Raw genomic sequence first — 23,326 nt, forward strand, 5'->3', positions numbered from 1 at the left:
GGTTAAATATTGCTACAAAGGTTTACCTATTTAAACTAATTTCAGGTACTGGTTATTTCTTAAAAGGATCACATAGACATTGGGAGCAGGAAGAATCAGTTCAACAGAGAAGGGAAACACACACACTCTTTATACTTTTCCACAAAGATTTTTCTAGGAAAGCCTCATTTTCTGTAATACTACGTACGCATTAACATGGGGAGCCTACCCTGATTTTGCAAAACTCACCATGTCTTTTGAGTTCCAAGAGGAATACAAATCATAAATTTATAAAATCTTTATTAAAAATATATTTTCTTTTTCATAAATATTTACAGGGAAATTTACTCAAACCTTTGAAATAACAGAGACTATCAAAAAAATGTTTAACAGAGAACAATATTGTAAATGTATTTCCTGAAAGAAACAACTAATGTTCCTTAGAAAAGATATAGGATACTTAACTATCAAGATTTTAACAAAATATTTTTTATAGAAATGGGTTATAATCTTTACCACAGAGTCACCAAATCTGCACCTAATCAAGAGAGTCAATTAAATAAACCAGCTCTCATTCACCTTCTCCATCAGAAGACATCCATTTAACATAGTGTTTCTCTTTATATACAACAGCAGCCTCTGCTGGAGAAAGAAAAGTATGCTTTCTGTTACAAAGTATTAGCTTAAACCTATTTTGAACGGGAAGAACTCAGATTCTTTTCATTTCTTACTTAAAAAAGCTAAAATAATTTTCAAGGTCTTAAAGATGTACGAGCCTTATCAAGTATATCCTTTCTGATTTTGGGGTAAGTTGGATGTGCTTCGAGAACCTGCAAAAACACACACACAAACAAGAAAACAAAATAAAACAAAAGCATAAGAACTTGTAATTCATTATCAAGAACTGGGGAGTCACAAAACTTACTAGAAACATCATTACAGTTGAGATTTCATTATATTAATACTACAAATTTAACAACACTTTTTAAAGGTGATATCTGAGATGGGTGTGACATGATGACTCATTTCTATTAACAGCAATTAAATGAAAAAGGTAAAATATAATACTACACGTGGAAAATACAACAAATATAATTATTTCCTTAATAGATCAGTTACAGAAAACAATTATGTATCAATGATTTAAGATACTTTAAAAAATTTAGGTATTTATGCATGATATTTAATAAACCCTTAGTTATTTTTACCCAGGAGCACACATCAGATTTACCTGGAATGATTTTGAAACATACAAATTTCCAGGTCTACTGAGTCTAGGAGTAGGGGAAATTCATTAAAAAAAAACAAACAAAAAAACCCCTCCACAAATGATTCTAATGTATATAACCTTACATTAATGTACAACCTTAACCTTAATGTGAAATGCTGCCTTACACAGAGACTCAGTAATCAATAGCAATCACTGGGGCCAAGTATTTACTATAATGATGCTCACACAGCTATCTGGGATAAGGCACATTACATAATTCTCTGCTAAGGAGCTTTTCTTGGAGCTCCCAACAATGTTTAGTAAAATGCCTTACATGGAATATCAATGTGACAATGTATATAAAGAAACTGCAAATTCTAAAACTGCAACTTAAATATTTGTCATTTTAACAAGGGATCATTTAGACAGGAATCAATTCCAGAAGTGTAATTGAATGACTTCTAAATGACAAAAATACCTCTTTAATTTATAAATCTGAATCCTCTAATAACCAGAGACTTAGACACATACATAAGAACTTCTATTAAGAACAGTGACGTGGAGAATCCATAATAATACTGAGATATCTTCTGACTTAAGGATTAAGTTTTATTTAACATGCTTCTCTAGCCTCTTTCTTTAAATTGACATAAACATTTTATTATTTGAGCCCAATTAAAAACATGTTTTTTCAATTTAAGTAAACTTTATTTTCTAAACTTTGAAAACTGGTAGTATCTCCCAGATATATTTGATGAGTCATTTAACCAAAATATGACATCTTCTATCTCTATTCATGTACATCTTGATATTAATTAAAAGTAGGAAATAGTGAATCTGAAAAATTTTAAGAAATCTAAGTTTAAGTTTTACCTGGTGACATACGTCAATTGCATCCACATATCTTTTTGCTTTTAAGTAATTAAATGCCAGTTTGTATCCTGTAAAGACAAAAAAACCAACAATGATATAGTACTATTTATAGAGCATACTGTTAATATTACCTTTTTTGGCCTCCTCCTTTGTTTGCTTACTCTAATATTAGAGAACTCTTAGTGGAGGCTGGTGACTGCACTATGATAGAAATGATTAAGATAACAGAAGGTGGAATGACATAAAAGGAGAACAGGTAGGAAAGAAAATGGAGTTGTAACAAAGGACCACAGCTGGGTTAGAAGATGGCCGGCCATCCCACAAATGCGGTTTTGCAACTTACTAGAAAAGTCCCATTTGTTTCAGATCATGGTAAAAACTCATCATAGGGCAGTAAATGATAACACAGCTATTCATTTATACAGTACAGATTTACTTAACACATCAGGCAAACTGGTTCCTTCAGTCATGAGGTTTACATTCCATTAGGAAAGAAAGTACCTTATTTAAGTAATTATGTAAGTACATGAATAATTTCAAAACTGAGATAAATGCTATGAAATAAAGGTACAGGCCAAGAGCACTGTAATAAGAAACCTGGTTGGGGAGGGGGTGGGAGTCAGGCAAGGTCTGAAATCTGAAGGAAGAGGCATAATGTAGGCCAAGGGGGTGGGAAGCAAGAACACTGTTAGGCAAAAACTGCACACGGAAAGGCCAGTGGTAGAGGGAGACATAGCAACCAAATGGACCTGGAGTGCACGATCAGAGGGCAGAGCAGGGGGGAGAGCGGCTCAGAAGACACTGGGTTAGTCATTAGATAGCCACATCAGCGATGAGTAACAAGTACCACAGTTACTGATACTGAAATGTCACATTTCAAATACTGACAATTTAGAAGAAAGTTTTAAGACATTCTTAACTGACTGTTGTTCTGTAACAATGCCATAATAGTAAGCAAACTAAGGAAAAGACAAAAAAAGCAGACTCAATAAATAAGATATAACACAATGTAAAATAATATGTAACTAATAAATTAAATATCTTGCTTTACCATTTAGAAATATGAAAAAGGGAAATCTGAATGCTGCTCTTAGGCTTTACTCAAAGTACCAAAGCAAGTTTTTAGAATTTTAAAACACTGTTTTAAAAGAATTGCTGGCTAATGCAATCATATGGTAGCAAAAAGTAAGGAAAAGGAATTATCTAAAATTCATTGTATTACACACACACACACACACACACACACACACACGAGAAATGTCCAAGATGAAAACAGTAAGTGTCAGAGAGGTAAACTTGATATCATTAGAGAATAATTATAAAACAGATTAATAAATAGAGTTTATTAGAGACCTGGACTCAAGTCACAGGTTTCTTTCAGTCTTAGTGTCACCTCAGAAGAGTTATTTGAAAACAAGCCTTCTGTACTTCAAATTAGTTGATTTGAAATAGTTAAGAATTGCTAATGATGTGTTTGCAAACATGTGAAGTAAACTGAATTTAATGTTGAATACTTTCAAGCATTCACCTAATAAAGCCACTGTTAAGCACTGGAAAAAAAAAAAAAAGGAACATTTAAAAGGACATTTAAAAAGGAAAACAACTTAAGATGTCATGCCAAACATGGAAACTAGAGCCAAAAAAACCTAGACTTAACTTTTGGTTTCTGGCTTCCTGACTAGCTTTGAGACCTTATACAAGTCACCTGAGCTGTCAATTTCAAGTTTCCTCATCCAAAAATGGAAGGATATCTCTGCTCTTAGTGTAAGTTTAAAGATCAAATGAAATACTTGTTGTGAAATGCTTTTAAAAATTTGAGTACCACGCAAATATTAGCATTTTTTTTTTCTGTGTAAACAGTAAATTAGAAGCACAAAGTTTTCATATTGAAAGAAACGTGATAGATCATTTCCTTCAAAAAACTTTAGAGAGGAAATGAAAAGCTAGAAATGGCAAAAAACATGTGTACCGCAGCTGCATGACACCTGTCAGGCTTCTAAGAATTCAACTCTTTGTAATCAGGAAAAAAAACGGGGGAGAGAGAGTGCGCTCGTGAACACGAACAATGTGAACAGCCTAGTGACTGTCACGTAACCTGGGAATGACTGTGAAGGGAGAAACATGACTGTGTTCTCCTCTCAGTGGATCTCAGTTCCTGGTGCCTTTCACAGTTACAGTACTCACGCCTGAATCCTATGAAAAGAACACAACCATGATTTTAATGATTTCCTGACAAGTGAAAAAGTGAAATAAATGCATCATTAACTTGGCCAGGCAGGCTGGGGGTACTGGATGCAACGATAATCTTAAGGAAGAAACTGTGAGAATTAATTTAGAGCCTCAGAGAAATGCCTACTAAGGAGAAGTCAGAGGAACTGAAAAAATCACCTATAAAACACAAAGATAACACAGTGAAGGAACTACTGACTTGAAATCTCTTTATTTTCTGGTCTTCCAAGGAACAGAGTATTTAAATAACTGAGCTTCTAACTGTATTCCTTCTGGAGAATAAAGCACCAAAATTAAATATATTTTAAGGATTTTAAGGAATGTTCATTTTACAAGCTGGATTTTATTCTGTAAGACGCACAATACCTGAGAAGGAAGCGTTAGTTCCTGTGCTCTATACAAGTCTAGTAAAATAACAGATCTCAGAAAAATACAAGGTAGGGGAAGTCCTGAACTGACAGCAGTTAAGTCTAAAGATGACCAATCTGACTGCAGATTAAATCTGAGTCATCACTGTGCCACGGCTGCTAAAAAGACAGAGGCCATCTTAGGTTGAACTACCAACTACTAAATGCCTATTTTAAAAACACAGCCTCATTATACATACAATTCGTTCTTAAATCATACTTAAGAACTTGTTCATTTCTGGTACAACAGGTCAAGAGGGACATGGACAAATAAAATTGCCTTTTCCAAACCTATTTGGCCATGGAACCTAATCTCCTCACGCTTAACTCTCTGTTTTAAAGAAATAACTATTAATATCTTACCCAGTATTCCAAAGCAAAGTTTGGGAAATACTATTTGAGAGTTTCCAGGAGACGGCAAGCAGGGTGAAAGACTTGAAAGCAAGAATGGACAAGCACCTGAGGATGGTTTGGAGAGAAACTGAGGAGAGACATGACAGAGTTTGCAATTAGAGGGCCATTATGTATAAGGGTGGAAGGACTCTGTGGGTTGCTCCAGAGAACAGACAGGGCAGTGTCAATGAAGCCTATTTCAGCGCAACACAAAGAAAGAGAGGCCTGGGGAGGAGCTCCCTCACGCTGTGGGAGACAGGAGTCCCTAAGTATATTCCAGATGCTGCCCATCTGTTAGGGATACTGGAGACTAGCCTTCCTCAAACCAATGGGCTACCACTGGAACCAGATGACGTTTATAGATGCTCAAGAGGAAAAAAAAAAAAAAAAAAAAGTTCCGTAGTCAAATTACTGTGGGAAACATGTCCCCTCTGTGATACCCATCACAGTATATATTAGGGTTTAGAGGCTTTGAGAAGTTCTGCAGTAAAGAAACCAGGAGGACTTGATTTGATGCAATGTCTTCCCACTTCCTTCACAATGGAACACCTTCCCCCCACAGCATCACCATTCTGGAATTAGAGGGTGAAGGGAAAGAAAGGGCAGAATTAGATCGGATGTCCTTTAAGGCGACTGAGGTGGAGTTTGAATCTCAGGAAACTACACCTAATAACTTAGTAGCTAATAATCTATTATAAATATAAAATTTATTTTTCAGAGGGTCCGACAAAGGATGTTGGCTCTTAATGTGTATTTTGTCCTTAAAGAGAAAAAACAAATGCGTTTAAATGAAGATTTACATATAAAACCCACGTTTCCTGTGAAAACCTAGTGTCTAAATTTTAAACTCACCTACTGCTGGATTTGTCTGATTGCCATGTTTCCATGCCATCTCATAGTTTAAGGCAGCGTCTGTATATGCTTGCTCTTTTTCCATAATGTATCCCATATATTCATAAGCTTTGCAGCAAGACTGAAGAAAAATGTAAGATGTATCAACAGATTACACTTGATATCACTAAGATTTTATGGAGTGATTACACTTGATATCACTAAGATTTTATGGAGTGCTTATGACTATAGAGGTCAACCATATTAACTCATTTAAATGGCACATAAAACAGTGGTTTTCAACCTTGGCTATGCAATCCAATCATCTATGGGACTTAAAAAAAGATTCTGATGCCAAGCCCCTATCTCAAAGCTACAGAATCAGGATTTTGGGGTGAGAGGGAAGGAGATGTTTTATAAATATACATGTACACTTTTTATCACAAATAATTCTAACACATGTAGAAATTACAGTATGATGGACCCCCTGAACCCATGTCTTCAACAATGAACTCCTGACTGATACTGTTTCACTACTCCATATACTTGTCCTTCTGTATTATCAGATAAAAAACCCTCAGATACTACATCATTTCATCCATAAATATTTTAATATGCCTCTTTAAAAATAAGGACTTTCTTTCAACATAACCACAAATTATCACACCTAAAATGTAACAACTCCTTGATATCACCAAATATCCAGTCACTATTCAAATTTCAAACAGTCCTAACATACTTTTTTGTTTGCATGTTAGGATGAGGATTCAAATAAGGGCCACACACTGTGACTGGCTGAAATGTCCCTAAACTTCCTTTTGATCTAGAAGTCTCCTCTCTGTCTGTCTCTTTCCTTGCAATTAAATGTAGAAGAAACAAGAATGTTCATCCTAGAGTTTCTTACAGCCCAGATTTAGGTGAGTGCATCCTTACAGTAGTTATATAATATAATCTTTTTTTTTTTTTTTTTTTTTGCCGTACGCGTGCCTCTCACTGCTGTGGCCTCTCCCGTTGCGGAGCACAGGCTCCGGATGCGCAGGCTCGGCGGCCATGGCTCACGGGCCCAGCCGCTCCGCGGCATGTGGGATCTTCCTGAACTGGGGCACGAACCCGTGTCCCCTGCATCGGCAGGCGGACTCTCAACCACTGCGCCACCAGGGAAGCCCATATAATATATTCTTATGTCATTGATATTTCCTGGAAATTGTATTAGATCTAGAGGTTTGTATCCGATTTTGACTTGAGGGGAAAGAGGTGAAACTACTTACTTCATAGATCAGTGCTCAACCGAGTCATACTGCTCCTTATGAAAAAGCAAAAATGCACAATGCTGTATACACCTTTTTAGGTATTTTTTAATTGCTATTTTTTCCCAGTGTTCATTTAAAAAAATCGAAAAGTAGGTATTAAAATTCACTGCATTATTTTAAGTTTGAATATCTTTTCTATTTATCATAATTTTACTTTCCTTACTTTAATGCAAGAAGATACATCACTAATATTTTCATGAAAACCATTAACCATTAAAAAATACACACAAACATGGATCAGGGCACACATTTCCCTTTTTGCTTCAGGCTTCAATATAGCCCAGCACAGCACTGTAAGATCCTACCTGTTTTACCTTTTGATACTTTGATTTTTTAAAAAATATTGCATTAAATGTCATTCATCCTGATCACTACATTGGACTGAGTGTTTATGTTCCCCCAAACTCGTATGTTGAAATCCTAGCATCCAATGTGATGGTATTAGGAGGTGAGGCTTTGGGGAGGTGAACAGGTCATTTGGGTGGAGCCCTCCTGAATGGGATTAGTGACCTTATAAAAGGGACCCCAGAGAGCTCCCTTGCCCTCTTTTTCTGCCATGTGAGGACACAGTGAGAACTCATTAGTCTGCAACCAGGAAGAGGGTTATCACTACAACCCAACCATGCTGGCATCCTAATCTTAGACTTCCAGCGTCTAGAACTGTGAGAAATATTGATAAATTTCTGGTGTTTATAAGCCACCCAGTCTATGGTACTTTGTTAGAGCAGCATCAGTTAACTAAGATAATCATTGAGATTTTTTTAAAAAAATATTTATTTATTTGGCTGCGCCGGGTCTTAGTTGCAGCACGTGGGATCTTCGTTGCTGGTGTGGGATCTTCGTTGCAGCATGTGGGATCGTTTTAGTTGTGGCGTGTGGGATCCTTTTTTTTTAGTTGCAGCATGTGAACTTTTAGTAGTGGCACGTGGGATCTAGTTCCCTGACCAAGTATCAAACCCGGGCCCCCTGCACTGGGAGCACAGAGCCTTAGCCATTGGACCACCAGGGAAGCCCCGATAATTACTGAGATTTTAAGTGCTCCTTTAAATTTCGGACCTGGAGTGAGTGTTTCACCTGTGTCACCCCACTCTGACCCTCTCATAGATGGTGTGTTCTTCCATCACGTGGCATGTAATGTCTTGTGATGTTATACCCATTCATTAATTCATCATGGTTGGAAAATAGGGACATTCTATCATTCTTTCCTCATTTATTAGCTGGAAAACATCTATAATGAGAAACATCTCCTTTTCCACTATGTTGTTTCCCAGCAGTATTGTTCATACAGAAAAGGCAGGATAGATGCTTAATTCTTTCCTTTATTTGCGAGCTTTAGAAATAAGTCAGTTTATTAGCATATTTCAGTGGTGACCAATTAGGGTATTTTTTCTTTTTTGGATCTTTGTAAACTCATGGACTTAGACATATTTGGTGTGTTCCAACCCAATGCAATTATTACTGATATCTAAAGTGTCTCAACTTTGGCTAGTGGGAGTGTCCTCAAGTTGGCTCTTGAGTTCCTGACATGACTCCAATTATCACTGATAGCTTCCTTGCCATCTGGTATGACAAGATGGTCTAGAGTCATCCTGCACATTTCCTGCCCCAGATCTGGATGATCTCCATTTTTTAATTATATAATTCAAAGTTTCTAAGCTCTGGTTCCTGAATTTCATGCTTCCAATATTGTCATGCCTCAGCAGTAGGGCTGACGCCTCTAAAGCAGCCGTCATGTTCAACCATGCAATGTATTGCTGTCTGCATTCTGGCAAATTGAAATTCTATCTGCATTGAAACCTTAATTCCCATGAAATCTTGCTTAATCCTAGATTAGGCATGTAAGGGTTAGTTATTTGGCAGTTTAGATTTTTCAGAGCCTATTAATAAGTATTCTGTTTTTAAAGGCCAATGTAACTTAAATTACATGTATAATTACATAAATTGATAAATGGCTTGATATTTTAGGTTTTTAAAGTCCCCAAGAAAATAACTTAATAGTATTAGATGATCATGACTCCTCTTTGAAAAACAAATGATCCATTTTGTAATCTAACTGGCTCAAAGGGAATAAAACATAGATTTGCTGTGATTAAGATTTTGAAGCAACTGATAAGACTCTATAAAGATAAATATCCTCAAGTTTCTAAGTTGAGCACAATTATTTCTTAATAAATAGTAACAAATTCTTAACTTAAAACATGTTATAAAAAGACATCCTTCTCTGGGCAATTAAATACCAAAATGCACTGTTAGTAAAGAGCCTTAAATTCTAAGGACTTGAAGATTTTCAGTTTTATACCTAAGATACGGACTTTTCATTAAACAAATCAAATTAAATGCTTAAAACACTTTTCCCTACAAAATATATTACGCAGAGTGGATTCTAATAATGTGAAAACAACATGCAGCTGCAGTCAGTTCATCAGAAGTATTTAACAGGAGGGACAGACGTCCGCAATTAATGCTCTTTTGCAACTTTTATTAGTTCTGGGATGAGATGGATAATCAGAGGCAAACGCTTGACATTCCAAAACACTTTCTGTAAGTAGGGCAAACCACAGCTGAAACTTGAAACTGCAATCTCTCTTTCTTTATTTTCAAGGGCAAATGGCTTCTTTTTTATTACTAATGTTTACTTCCTGATTGTGGTAAAAACAAACATTTAATTCTCTAAAAACACACAGAAATCCCTAGAAATGGACCAACACTCTATAAAAACCTATATAGAAAGCTTATACAACAAAGGTTACCAATTATTTTTCACTCCTCAGTCACCTACCCTATTATGACGCAGGCACCTTTTTAACAGCTCTTCTGCCATGTCGTACTTTGCTGATTGAATATAAATATCAGCAAGCAGCAGCCAACTCCTCTCAAAGTCCTCAGCATCAATAGGATTCCAGTTCATTTTTGCAATCCTTTTCAGCTGGTTTCGGGCTCGTGGAGTTTGTTTCAAGATCATATAAGCTGTTGCCATTCCCAAAAGTGCTGGAATATGATCCTTCTATAAGGAAACAAAAGTTGAGACCCCCAGATACACAAACATAAATGTGCCATGTTTAAAAGAAAAACACACGGAAAGTAGCAAGTGCTACATAATATAAGGACCGGCCTGTGGATTCTATTGCTGGCTTCACTTAAATACTGTGATATTGTCATTATGTAACACATCCAGTAACCTCAGGCTACCAGAAGGAACCATCTGGTCCAGGTAGCTCAGTAAGAATGCAGGTGCCGTAACCACGCAATTCCAGACAATTAGGAAAACTTGTTCTTTAATGAGACTGACTGGTTGTTTTGGTTTTGTACAGAAACAGAAAAAATAAAATTCTATCTCATTGTAGTCCTAATTGAACATTTATGTTTCAGATTCAGCATTCTGGCTCCTTAGTTCTTTCACCTATAAAACAGGAATAACAGAATGATTTACCTGCAAATGATATTCCTTATCTATACTGACTTCTATTGCTCTTTTCCTCCTCCCTTTTCATTTTATTCAAAAGCCTCTTCTCCCAATAAAGTTTGGTCAATGAAATGTTATAAATAAGGCATGCAATTAATTAATCATTTGGAAACTATATGAAATAAACTCATGCCTTAAAATACGCTTTTAGATTTGGAGTCTGCAGCTCCTTGATAGTAACTATAAAAGACGATATTCTTTTAGACAGAGCCCAGAGTCAGAAAATGTCACTCTGCGAAATCAACAAGCTATTAAGAATTGGTATAAAATGGAGACCATTAGCGATCTATTCAGAAAACTAACATACCTAAGCAGTTATGTGTATGTATCTGATAAAGATAAAGTGCTTCTCAAATTTCAGCAGAGGGTCCGTGATGCTTTTATAAAGAGGAAGACTTCCATTTAAAATATAAATAAAAGATGAAGAAACTGTGATGTAGAAATTATAATATCATGACTATAATAAAGGTGCACTGTAAGATAGCGAGTTTCAGTAACTAATAAGGAACAAAAGGAGAGTAGAGTGTTAAAAAGTTCAATGTCCAACACTGATCATGGTTGGAAGTCAGAAATAACCCTGGAATAGAGAAGGGCAATTCACTAAAGTTTGATGAACACGGTTTGCAGGAATATAAAACTTCCTTGGGTCTAATTTTATGTCTATCAATAAACTCCCAATATGTAATTTGTTCTCCTGATTAAGGAATGGCAGAAAGTTTTTTATTTGAACTACCAAATACAACCAATTTGGCAGTAGATTTTGAAGACGTGTGGGATTTTATTAATTATTGAACGGTATCCCCCATCCCAGGAGGGCTAGAAAGGAAAGAAAATACAGACCTACTATGCATCTGTCAGCCAGATCCTAGGACAGCCCAAGAAGAGAAGGGTCCTGGAAAAATGTCCAGACCTATCCACATACTAAAAATATCCCACACTATACATTTAAAAATAAACTCTCTGATTTAAAAATCACACACTTTGAGTTTGATTAGAATGAATCAATTCCTCACAGCTTGAAATCACTCCTGAGGGAACTGAAGAATGGTTTCTAAAACTGCAGACTTGCATTCTAACCCCTGCACTAGGCCCATGATGCCTTTTCTGGTGCAGACATCCTAAGATGTTCAGCCAGATTTTCTCTCTCTGTCACTCTGAACTGCAACAACTTTACATCACAAAAGACAATATAGCTCTATTATAAACAGTGTACCTTTATGGTTCAAGGTGAGGGGAAGAAAGGAAGTGGAAACATTTTAGCTTGGGTTTAATGTTTCTTCCACTGGTTCCTCCCATGTCTTCCTGTCATTTTTCAATCAATCTGAAGGCCACATAGTGCTGTGAATCTACCCTATGCCTCCCTGCCTTTGTTCACATTTTTCCCTTAACTTAGAATGCACTTCCTCCAACTCTGCCTGTGAAAATGCAATTTATCCTGGTTCTTCTTAAATCATACCTTCTTCCACGGAAAGGGTCTCTCAGCTCTCCTACAGCAGTGGTCCCCAACCTTTCTGGCACCAGGGACCAGTTTCGTGGAAGTCCATTTTTCCATGGGCAGGGGGCAGGGTGGGGGGGGATGGTTCAGGCAGTAACGCGAGCCACAGGGAGCGGCAGATGAAGCTTCGCTCGCTCGCCCGCCGCTCCCCTCCTGCTGGCTGGTCCGGTTCCCGTCCGCGGCCTGGGGGTTGGGAGCCCCTGTCCTACAGCACTGTTATTTGCAACTTTAGGACAGAATGTAACAGACTTTGCTTTGCATTACCCTCAGTATCGTGTCTCATCTTCCCTAGACTACGAGAAACTTGAAGAAAGGGTCTATATGTGGTTTGTCTTTGTGACTATGCTCAGCACCGACTGGTTACTTAACGCATATTCATTATATTTAATATATGCAGCCTATGAGTTAAAAGGTAAAAATGCAAGACAAAATTCACTTATTAACTTCAATTCACACATCAGTCTTTGGACAGTATGGCCAGTAAACAGATCTGAGGAACGTATATTACTAATCACATATGTAAGAATGATAAAAAAAAAAAATAATGTAGTCTCAGCAAAACAAAGAACTGGCACAGTCTCTCTAGGAAACAGCTGTGATGTCACTTACTGCTTTTAGTGTTCTCTCTCAAACCTCACAGTTTAAACTCTCCTCACATGATAGAATAGAATGTTACTTCACAACATCCCTAAGGTGTCATTAGGGAGCTATGACACCTTCCTTGCAATGGTGCTTTATCATGTTTTACAGATCTTCTTAGACTTACAGGACAGTCCTATTTCTGGTTCTGTCAGCTGCTGTCACCCATTTGCTGCTGCACAGTCAATTCAACTGAGCACCCTGAGCACTACTTCAGTGTCAGCAGAGGGGCTCTGCTTGAGGATGGAACTGGGCGGCTGCTGCCTTGCTGTTCTGTCCCCAGGGCGGCTTACAGTGGTGGTCAAGTGCCACCATGGATACTTGCGCCCAAACACCAACAGGAGTTGCAGGTTTTCCAAAGCCCTCCAGGGTCCTGGGAGGCAGCGGGGAGGGGTCACTGTAGGAGGTTTTGGTCGTTTACTGCTGCTGCTGTGACCTCTGAACCACAAGAAAACACAGCAAAATTCTGTCCATCCTGTGAGAGGCCCCACATGATGAGTCTCCCACGGCTTACACCACCAGTGAGTAGAAGAACATGAAATCCCAAGTGCGTGCTTAGAACTAGCTACTTCCAACTGTTGATGGGATGGGTACCTAGAATTCCTTCCTTAATAACAAGTAACTGGAGAAATACAGCACTGTGTGAGGGAAGGAAAAATAAAAGGCCCAGAGGGTGAGAAGGGCAGTGGATCTGAACGGGCTGAAAAGAGGAGAAAGCCTTTGATCTAATAATAATAAAATAATTTACTATTATTTAATATTTAATATTTATTATTATTATCGCAGGGGGTGATTTCAGTGTCACTAAAGAACAACATCATTATCTACATGACTGAATTATAAGTTGTCGGTACTGATCTCACTTAGCTCTAGAGCTGGAAAAATTTCAAGTTCACATAGGTGAAAAGGTGAGATATCAAGACAGCCTGGTGTTTGTTTTCACTTAGTAAGTTAACCTGGGCTACACTTACAACAGAGGATAAATAAAGCCGTTACCTTGAGAATTAATTTATGCCCTCTTGCAGAATTTCCTTTCTCTAGAATTCACTGTTCTAATAGAGATAAACATAACAACACATCAACATGTAACAACGCCTCCTCTGAAAACAAAGGTACATGATGTAAAATCATACCAAACTATAGATCTAATTTTTTTTTTTTTTTTTTTGCGGTACGCGGGCCTCTCACTGTTGCGGCCTCTCCCATTGCGGAGCACAAGCTCCGGACGCGCAGGCTCAGCGGCCATGGCTCACGGGCCCAGCCGCTCCGCGGCATGTGGGATCTTCCCGGACCGGGGCACGAACTCACGTCCCCTGCATCGGCAGGCGGACTCTCAACCACTGCGCCACCAGGGAAGCCCCTCTAATTTTTAATAATAGTAAATAATGAAGTCAGTCTTCAGAAAACAAGTAACTAATTAAAGTACATATTTCAACACCACCAAGGAAAGCTAACATGAAGTTGAAAAAGAAAATCTACTAACCTCCGACGTTGCTATTTCAGTGAAGGTATTCAATGCCTGCTCGACATTAGATTTCTGTTTGGTAGCCATTAGGCAACAGTTTTCCATTATGCGAAGCTGCACGTGACCCTGAACAGTCTGAGGTTTTAGTTCCTTAAGAAGCTTTTCTGCTGTTCTCACTGCTAACTGCACAGACTCTTGCTTCTCAGTTGAATTACTGTATACAATAAAAAATAAATCTATGTCTATCACTCATGAAGTAAAATTCATTGAGATTAGGGTACATTGGTTTCTATTTTTCTCACCAATTTAAAAGTAATCTGATGGAAGAATGTCACTCATTCTCTTCTAATACAAAGTAAAGCACAGTTACAGTTTTAAAAACAAAACTAACATAGCTTCAGTAAAATACCATTAAACATTTATTCACTTTAGACTGAAAACAAAAATTGGATACTGTCCACCTGTGGTAAATGTGTTCATTTTAGCTAATATAAAACTAGAATTCAGGGTAAGTAGAATCATACAATTATCAAATAGCATACCTACTCAGAAAACCAAAGAAAGAAGGGAGACTATAAAATACTGTAAATCAACTATATACTTCAATTAAAAAATAATTCAAAAAAGGAGGGAGCAGAAAGTAACTAACTTTGTTAAACCACTTCCTATGTGCCAAGCACTGTGTTATTTCATTCAATGTATGTTGAATCCATTTTATATATGAGAAAATCAAGGCTCCAACAGATAAAGTAATTTGCCAAAGGTCACATAGCTAATCGATTTGAATCTAAGTTTGCCAGACATATAAAGTATACTTAATGTTCCTCACCCAGTTGCCTATTAGGCTCTCAGAAAAGAAATTCTTTACTTGTCAAGAGGTTATAAATTTTAAGCGCAATAACAATTTGAATGTGTAATAGCAATTTTCTTATATACATACCCACACCCAGATATAATGTATAAATAAATCAATTAATGAAAGGAAATTAAATTCTTAAAGCCTAATCACTAAAGCTATTGATCTTCTCAGGCTTTTACCTTCTCTAAAATATTTTACACTGTTGGTAATCTTCTTTCAAGCTCCCCTCTTTTTGTTTCTTCTGTAAGATTACAGTTTTCCTTCTCTTTCCACTAGTCATTGCCCTTTCCTTACCTCCCTTCCTCCAATCTCCTTAAATGTTAGCACACCCCAAATTTAGTTCTCAGACTTCCGTCACTACATTCTACTCGAAAAGAGGCCATTCATGGGGTTCCAACTATCCACTCTGAGCACCTATCCCCCAAATCTGTATCTCAAGTTGTGACCTCCCTTCTGAGTTCTATATTCCAAATTTGGTGTTTTCAACCTATTGCTGAAGATTTCCATGGGGACAGCCTATAGTTGCAAAACAGAATGTTACCTTAACCTTTCTAAAACAAACAAAAAATAAAAATGCCTCTCCCCGGCTCTAAATCTTTCAATGGTCTCTGTAATCCAAGCCTTCAGGACTGCCACTGAAACCTCTCAGCAGTCGGGTTCTCATTTCTCCCACTCCTCTATGCAGCTTCCCCTGACTGCTCTGCACTATGATTTCTATGAATTCCTGCAACACTTAATATCAATTTAACTCACTTCTGTTTTGTTGCAGATTGAATGGCTTCAGACACTGTCTTGCCGACAAGGTAAATTGCATGCATGCTCCTGGGGGCAGAAATGACCTCTCCTACTCCCCTTACACCCTTATACACTCCCCACCATGCCTTCCCTGACCCTGAGGAGAGGGCGAGCAACAAGTGCAGGCTGACAGAAGTATAACCACTTACCCACAGTGCACCACAGTGGCCAACAGCTGGAGCTCTGAGGCCAGGGAGGACTCAGTCTAAATCTTGCCTCCACCATTTTCTAACTCCATCACGTTAGGTTAACTTGGAGCTTTTTCACACATTGTTAAAGGGAATAAATAAGGCAATGCATTCATAAAGTATACAGCCAAGATCTGGCAGAGAGCCATCTGTTAAGAAGTTACTATTATTATTATGCGGACAATTTTTGCCAAGGTAATCACACACTATGATTCATTCTATTTTCCACAGAGCAATTAGGGGAGTGTCTTCAATAGCATGTCTGTTCTGATTTAGAAAACCTTCTAAAAGTATGTCTTGCTTGTTTCAGAGAACAGTTATTCCAGCTATGATTTATTCACTAAACTGCCATTAGCACTATCCTGGAATTTAGTTCTCTTTTATAAGATATCCTTGATTATCCCCAACAAGGGTTTCTGGAAAAAAGCGTAACTTGTCAAATACTACTCACCCCAGGTCTCCATCCAGATTTTCAAATACTTCACCTCCAACAGTTTCATTATCTGGATTCAAACAGATTTCTATCATATTATAAAGGGCATTTTGGCCCCAGTCACTGTCTTTCCGAGCCTTATTAAAATGTCGAAGGGCATCATTTGGTTCTCCAGTATACCTTGTTAGATGTTTAAAAAAAATTACTTATTGCAATCACTAACTACAAACTTTAAGTCGTTTATAATTTATTTTAATTTATTTTGTAAATAAAACTATTATATTTTAAAATATAGAATTTTTAAAATTCAAAGTGTATTGTACTTTAGTCACGATGAGGAAAACAACCTATTATGTAGAATTTATTTGCCAATAAATTTACCAAAGATATAATCCTTTACAGTACTGAAATCCTGGCTCCAGTTTTGCTCTGGAGTTACGTTTCTCAGCCATTAAGAAAAATCTTGGAACATCCTCAAGTTTTCCACATCTTCTTAGGAGATCAATTAAACGAGATAATGTCATATAATTATCTAGAAACAAAGAACATTTCAGTTATGGACATTTTATAGCTTTTGTTTTGATGGTTAAAATCCTAGTTCATTAAAGTACACATTGCTTCAAATGAAGTGCAATTTAAATATAAATTTAAAGTTAGTGCCTTAGGGGCTATAAGTCCCTAAAGAGACTGTGCAGACAGCAGATGATTTATCAAATGATAAGGGATGGGTTGGTCTGGTCACAGTGAGAGAATGTTCAATATAGGCAAATCTATAAAAATGTACATTTGTTGTGCCTTACTTTTCAATCATCATTCCTGGGACCAAAACCTTCTAGAAACAGCCTCTGTATAATCTAAACTCTTAAATGTAAAATTCAGGAGGATCAATTTGATTGCATAGGAGAAGTCTACCTCTGAGACCTGCTTTCCTACTTACTGCAGCTAGGAAGCGGGTGAGAACAGTACACGTTGATGATAATGTTTAGGGTGGGCAATAATTTTACTCCAGACTTGCCTTAAGGTATACATGTACCTAACACACTCGATACCAGCTTACCATAACATACTTACCAGCTTACCTTAACCAGTCCTTACCAGCTTACCTTAACATACTACTCCCAGTATTTTAATCCTATTTTATCTTCTAAGGAAAAAGAACTAGTTAATTTAGTCCCAGGTATAATATCCTGGCAGATTTCTAGAATGGCTTCTTCTAATTCTATTCAGTTCTTTCTCATCACTAAGATACTAAATTTTGAGAATCATGTTAATACATTTTAAGATAGTGAAAATAATGTATGGACTCTTTAGAAAATTTGGAAAAGTACAGAAAAGTATAAAGGAGAAAAATAAATCACTCATATTCCCACCAACTAGAGATTACCACATTTTGGTACTTTTCCTGTCATATATTTATGAGTAAAAATCAATCTATAAATATTTAAATGTAAACAGTGAAATATGTTGCTTACATATACACAAAGTTGGAGTCACACTTGGGGTTCTGATTTTGATTCAACATTATATAGTAAACATTTCCCAACTATCATTAAATGGACTTCAAAAACACTTTAGTGACTGCACAATAGTCTATTATATTGATGGCTCACATTTTATTTCTCTATAGTTGTGTTTTTTATGTATTAATATTTGGGCTCACAAGTTTCAATTAGCACAGGACTCATAGTAGGGAATTTATAAAAATCCTTATTTATATAAGCTATTCGATTCACTTTGATAGGGTGAATTCCTAGAATTAAAACACACACAGAAACAAAAACTTTTAAAAGAAATTTATCCTGATTCTATTTTCCAAGAAAAGAGAAGATACCATATAATCGAGCACTTTCACTTCTGGGTATATACCCCCAAGAACTGAAAAGCAGGCACCTAATCAAATATTTGTATACCAGTGTTCACAGCAGCATTATTCACAGTAGCCAAAGGTGGAAACCCAAATGTCCACCAACGGATGCATGGATAAACAAAACATGATATATACATATAATGGCATATTATTCAACTTAAAAAGGAAATTCTGACATGATACAACATGGATAACCCTTGAAGACATTATATTAAGTGAAATAAGCCAGACAAAAAAGGACAATACTGTATGATTCCACTTGTATAAGGTATCTAGAGGAATCAAATTCATAGAGGCAGAAAGTAGCTGGTGGTGGCCAGGGCCTACAGGGAATGGTGAGTTAGTGTACAGAATTTCAGTTTGGAATGATGAAGAAGTTCTTGAGATGGATCATGGTGATGGTTACACAAAAATGTGAATGTACTTAATGCCACTGAACAATACACTTAAGAATGGCTAACATGGCAAATTTTACATATGTTTTAGCAAAATATCATTAAAAAAGGAACCTCTGTAGGCTTTGCATCTACTCTTTTACATGTCAAAATAATCCAGGTTGACAACATCATCATTTGCCTTTTAAAAAATTTTTGATGTATAGTTGATTTACAATGTTGTGTGAATTTCTGCTGTACAGAAAAGTGATTCAGTTACACATATATATACTTTTTAAAATATTCTTTTCCATTGTGGTTAATCACAGGATACTAAATATAGTTCTCTGTGCTATACAGTAGGACACTGCTGTTTATTCATTCCACATATAACAGCTTACCTCTGCTGACCCCAACCTCCCACTCCATCCCTCCTCCAGCCCCCTCCGCCATGGCAACCACAAATCTGTTCTCTATGTCCTTGAGTCTGTTTTGTAGATAGGTTCGTTTGAGTCGTATTTTAGATTCCACATATAAGTGATATTATATGGTATTTGTCTTTCTCTTTCTGACTTACTTCCCTTAGTATGATAATCTCTAGTTGCGTCCCTGTTGCTGCAAATGGCATTATTTCTTTTTTTATGGCTGAGTAGTATTCCATTGTATACATGTACCATATCTTCTTTATCCATTCCTCTATCAATGGACATTTAAATTGTTTCCATGTCTTGGCTACTGTGAATAGTGCTATGAACACAGGGGTGCATGTTTCTTTTTGGATTAGAGTTTTGTCTGGATATATGCCCAGGAGTGGGATTGCTGGATCATAAAATGTAATTCTATTTTTAGTTTTCTCAGGAACCTCCATATTGTTTTCCGTAGTATCTGTACCAACTTACATTCCCACCAAAAGTGCAGGAGGGTTCCCTTTTCTCCACATCCTCTTCAGCATTTGTTATTTATAGATTTTTTAATGATGGACATTCTGACCAGTGTGAGGTGGTACTTCACTGTAGTTTTGATTTGCATTTCTCTAATAATTAGCGATGTTGAACATCTTTTCACGTGGCTATTGGCCATTTGTATTTATTCTCTGGAGAAATGTCTATTTAGGTCTTCTATCCATTTTTCAATTGGGTTGTATTTTTATTGTTGAGTTGTATGAGCTGTTTGTATATTTTGGAAATTAAGCCCTTGTTAGTTGTATCATTTGCAAATATTTTCCCCCTTTCTGTGCGCTGTCCTTTTATTTTGTTTATGGTTTCCTTTCCTGTGCAGAAGCTTTACCCTTTCAAACAACCAGCTCTTGGTTTTACTGATATTTTCTACTTCTTTAATCTCTATCTTATTTCCTTTATGATCTTTATTATTTCCTTCCTTCTGCTGACTTCAGGTTTTGTTTGTTCTTATTTTTCTAATTCTTTTAAGTGGTAGATTAGGCTGTTTAAGATTTTTCTTGTTTTTTGAGGAAGGCCTATATTGCTATAACCTCCCCTCTAAGAAATGCTTTTGCCGTACCCCACAGATTTTGTATGGTTGTGTTTTCATTGTCTCCAGGTATTTTAAAATTTCCTCTTTGATTTCATTGTTTACCCATTGGTTTTTTAGCAGCATGTTGTTTAGTCTCCATGAAATCATTTTTTTCTCATTTCTTTTTCTGTGGTTGATTTATAGCTTTATGCCATTGTTGTCAGAAAAGATGCTTGAGATAATTTCTTTACTCTTAAATTTGTTGAGGCCTGTCTTGTGCCCTAGTATGTGGTCAGTCCTAGAGAATGTTTCATGTGCACTTGAGAAGAATGTGTATTCTGTTTTTTTTTGGATGTAATGTCCTGAACATATCAATTAAGTCTAACTGTTCAACTATATCATTTAGGATCTCTGTTGCCTTAGTGATTTTCTGTCCAGAAGACCTGTCCATTGATGTGAGTGGAGTGTAAATGTCTCCTGCTGTTATTGTATTCTTGTCAATTTCTCCCTTTAGTATTTGTTTTATGTATTTGGGTGCTCCTATATTAAGTACATATATGTTGATGAGTATAAAATCCTTCTCTTGTATTGATCCTTTTATCATTATATAGTGTCCTTTATCTATCTTTATGGTCTTTGTTCTAATGTCTATTTTGTCTGATATGAGCAATGAAACTCCTGATTTCTTTTTATTTCCATTTGCATGAAATATCTTTTTCCATCCATTCACTTTCAATCTATGTGTGTCCTTTGCCCTAAAGTGGGTCTCTTGTAGGCAGCATATTGTAGGCTCTTGTTTTCTTTATCCAATCTGCCACTCTGTGTCTTTTGATTGGAGCATTTACTCCATTGACATTTAAGGTAGTTATTGATAGATATGTATTTATTGCATTTTAACCTTGTTTTCCCATTGATTTTATATTTCTGCTTGGTCCCTTTTTTTTTCTTTTTGTTTTTCCTCTTGTGGTTTGATTATTTTCTTTTGTATTATACTAATGTTCTCTTCTTTTTGGTTTCTGTGAATCTAGTGTATGTTTTTGACTTGTGGTTACCTTGTTTTTCAAGTATGTTAACCCCATCTTATATCTACTTGCCTTAGACTGGTAGTCATATACGCTCAAACACATTCTAGGAAATGAAAAAAAAAATCCACTTTTTCTTACTCTCCTCACCCATCTTTTTACATCTTCATGTTCTTCCTTTTGCTATTCATTGTGGTTATCATCACTTTCACAGAAATTTTCTGAATTTTTAAAAAAAAATCTGTGTACTGGCTTATTCAGGTGATTTGCTTTCCAAATGTGATTTTCTCTTTCCTATATATTCTTACTTCTTTTCTATTTAGAGAAGACTTTTCAATATTTCCTTAAGGATAGGTTTGGTATTGCTGTATTCTTTTAGCTTTTGCTTATCTGAGAAATTTTTTTTTACATATCAATAAAGCTGTTCTTACATTATTGTTTTTTTAATTTTTATTTTATATTGGAGTACAGTCAAGTATTCAGCAAAGTGATTCAGTTATACATACACACGTGTCTTTTCCCATTTAGGTGATTAGAGAATATTGAGCAAAGTTCCCTGTGCTACACAGTAGGTCCTTATCTATTTTAAATATAGTAGTGTGTATGTATCAATCCCAAACTCCCAATTTATCCCTTCCCCCCAACCTTTCCCCTTTGGTAACCGTAAGTTTGTATTCTAAGTCCGTGAGTCTGTTTCTGCTTTGTAAATAAGTTCATTTGTATCATTTTTTTTGGATTCCGCATATAGTGACATCATGATATTTGTCTGTCTGACTTACTTCACTCAATATGATAATCTCCAGGTCCATCCATGTTGCTGCAAATGGCATTACTTTGTTCTTTTTATTGGCTGAGTAATATTCCATTGGATATATGTACTACATCTTCTTTACCCATTCATCTGTTGATGGACGTTTAGGTTGCTTCCATGTCTTGGCTACTGTAAACAGTGCTGCAATGAACATTGGGAAGCATGTATCTTTTTGAATTATGGTTTTCTCTGGATATATGCCCAGGAGTGGGATTGCCGGATCATATATATGGTAGCTCTATTTTTAGTTTTTTAAGGAACCTCCATACTATTCTCCACAGTGGCTGTATCAATTTACATTGCCACCAACAGTGCAGGAGGGTTCTCTTTCCTCCACACCCTCTCCAGCATTTATTGTTTGTAGACTTTTTGATGATGGCCCTTCTGACTGGTGTAAGGTGATACCTCATTATAGTTTTGATTTGCATTTCTCTAATAGTTAGTGGTGTTGAGCATCTTTTCATGTGCCTGGTGGCCATCTAAATGTCTTATTTGGAGAAATGTCTATTTAGGTCTTCTGCCCAATTTTTGATTGGGTTGTTTGTTTGTTTGCTAGTGAGCTGCATGAGGTGTTCGTAGATTTTGGAGATTAATCCCTTGTTAGTCACATCATTTGCAAATACTTTCTCTCATTCTGTGGGTTGTCTTTTTGTTTTGTTTATGGTTTCCTTTGCTGTGCAACAGCTTTTGAGTTTAATTAGGTCTCATTTACTTATTTTTGTTTTTATTTTCATTACTCTAGAAGGTGGATGAAAAAGGTATTGCTCGGATTTATGCTGAAGAGTGTTCTGCTTATGTTTTCCTCAAGGAATTTTATAGCATCAGGCCTTACATTTAGGTCTTTAATACATTTTAAGTTTATTTTTCAAAAGGGTGTTACATGTACCAAAATGTTCATTGCAGCTCTATTTACAACAGCCAGGACAAGGAATCAACCTAAGTGTCCTCCAACAGATGAATGGATAAAGAAGATATGGCACATATATGCAATGGAATATCACTCAGCCATAAAAAGAAACAAAATTGAGTTATTTGTAGTGAGGTGGATGGACCTAGAGTCTGTCATACAGAGTGAAGTAAGTCAGAAAGAGAAAAACAAAATACCGTATGCTAACACATATATATGGAATCTAAGGGGAAAAAAAGGTAATGAAGAACTTAGAGGTAAGATGGGAATAAAGACACAGACCTACTAGAGAATGGACTTGAGGAT

General features: G+C 36.5%; 1 protein-coding gene across 10 annotated transcripts in view; it reads right to left on the minus strand.

Annotated features, from left to right (window-relative positions):
* Window positions 1-259: 259 nt before the first annotated feature.
* TTC21B (tetratricopeptide repeat domain 21B) overlaps window positions 260-23,326 on the minus strand; it is a 97,436-nt gene continuing 74,369 nt past the window's right edge. For 5 of the 10 annotated variants that reach the window (XM_028478588.2, XM_028478585.2, XM_024122257.3 and 2 more), the window contains 7 exons: window positions 16,951-17,101; window positions 16,588-16,749; window positions 14,313-14,508; window positions 10,012-10,236; window positions 5,944-6,064; window positions 2,063-2,130; window positions 260-809 (listed from right to left, as the gene is read on the minus strand). In XM_028478588.2, the coding sequence (XP_028334389.1) occupies window positions 732-809; window positions 2,063-2,130; window positions 5,944-6,064; window positions 10,012-10,236; window positions 14,313-14,508; window positions 16,588-16,749; window positions 16,951-17,101 (1,001 nt within the window). In that variant the 3' untranslated portion in view covers window positions 260-731. Of the gene's footprint in view, window positions 810-2,062; window positions 2,131-5,943; window positions 6,065-10,011; window positions 10,237-10,620; window positions 10,633-12,176; window positions 13,882-14,312; window positions 14,509-16,587; window positions 16,750-16,950; window positions 17,102-23,326 lie in introns of those variants that run through there. The other 5 variants (XM_028478576.2, XM_024122255.3, XM_024122259.3 and 2 more) reach the window with 5 other exon arrangements.

This window comes from Physeter macrocephalus, chromosome 2 (assembly GCF_002837175.3).
Source record: "Physeter macrocephalus isolate SW-GA chromosome 2, ASM283717v5, whole genome shotgun sequence".
NCBI classification, from domain to species: Eukaryota; Metazoa; Chordata; class Mammalia; order Artiodactyla; family Physeteridae; genus Physeter; species Physeter macrocephalus.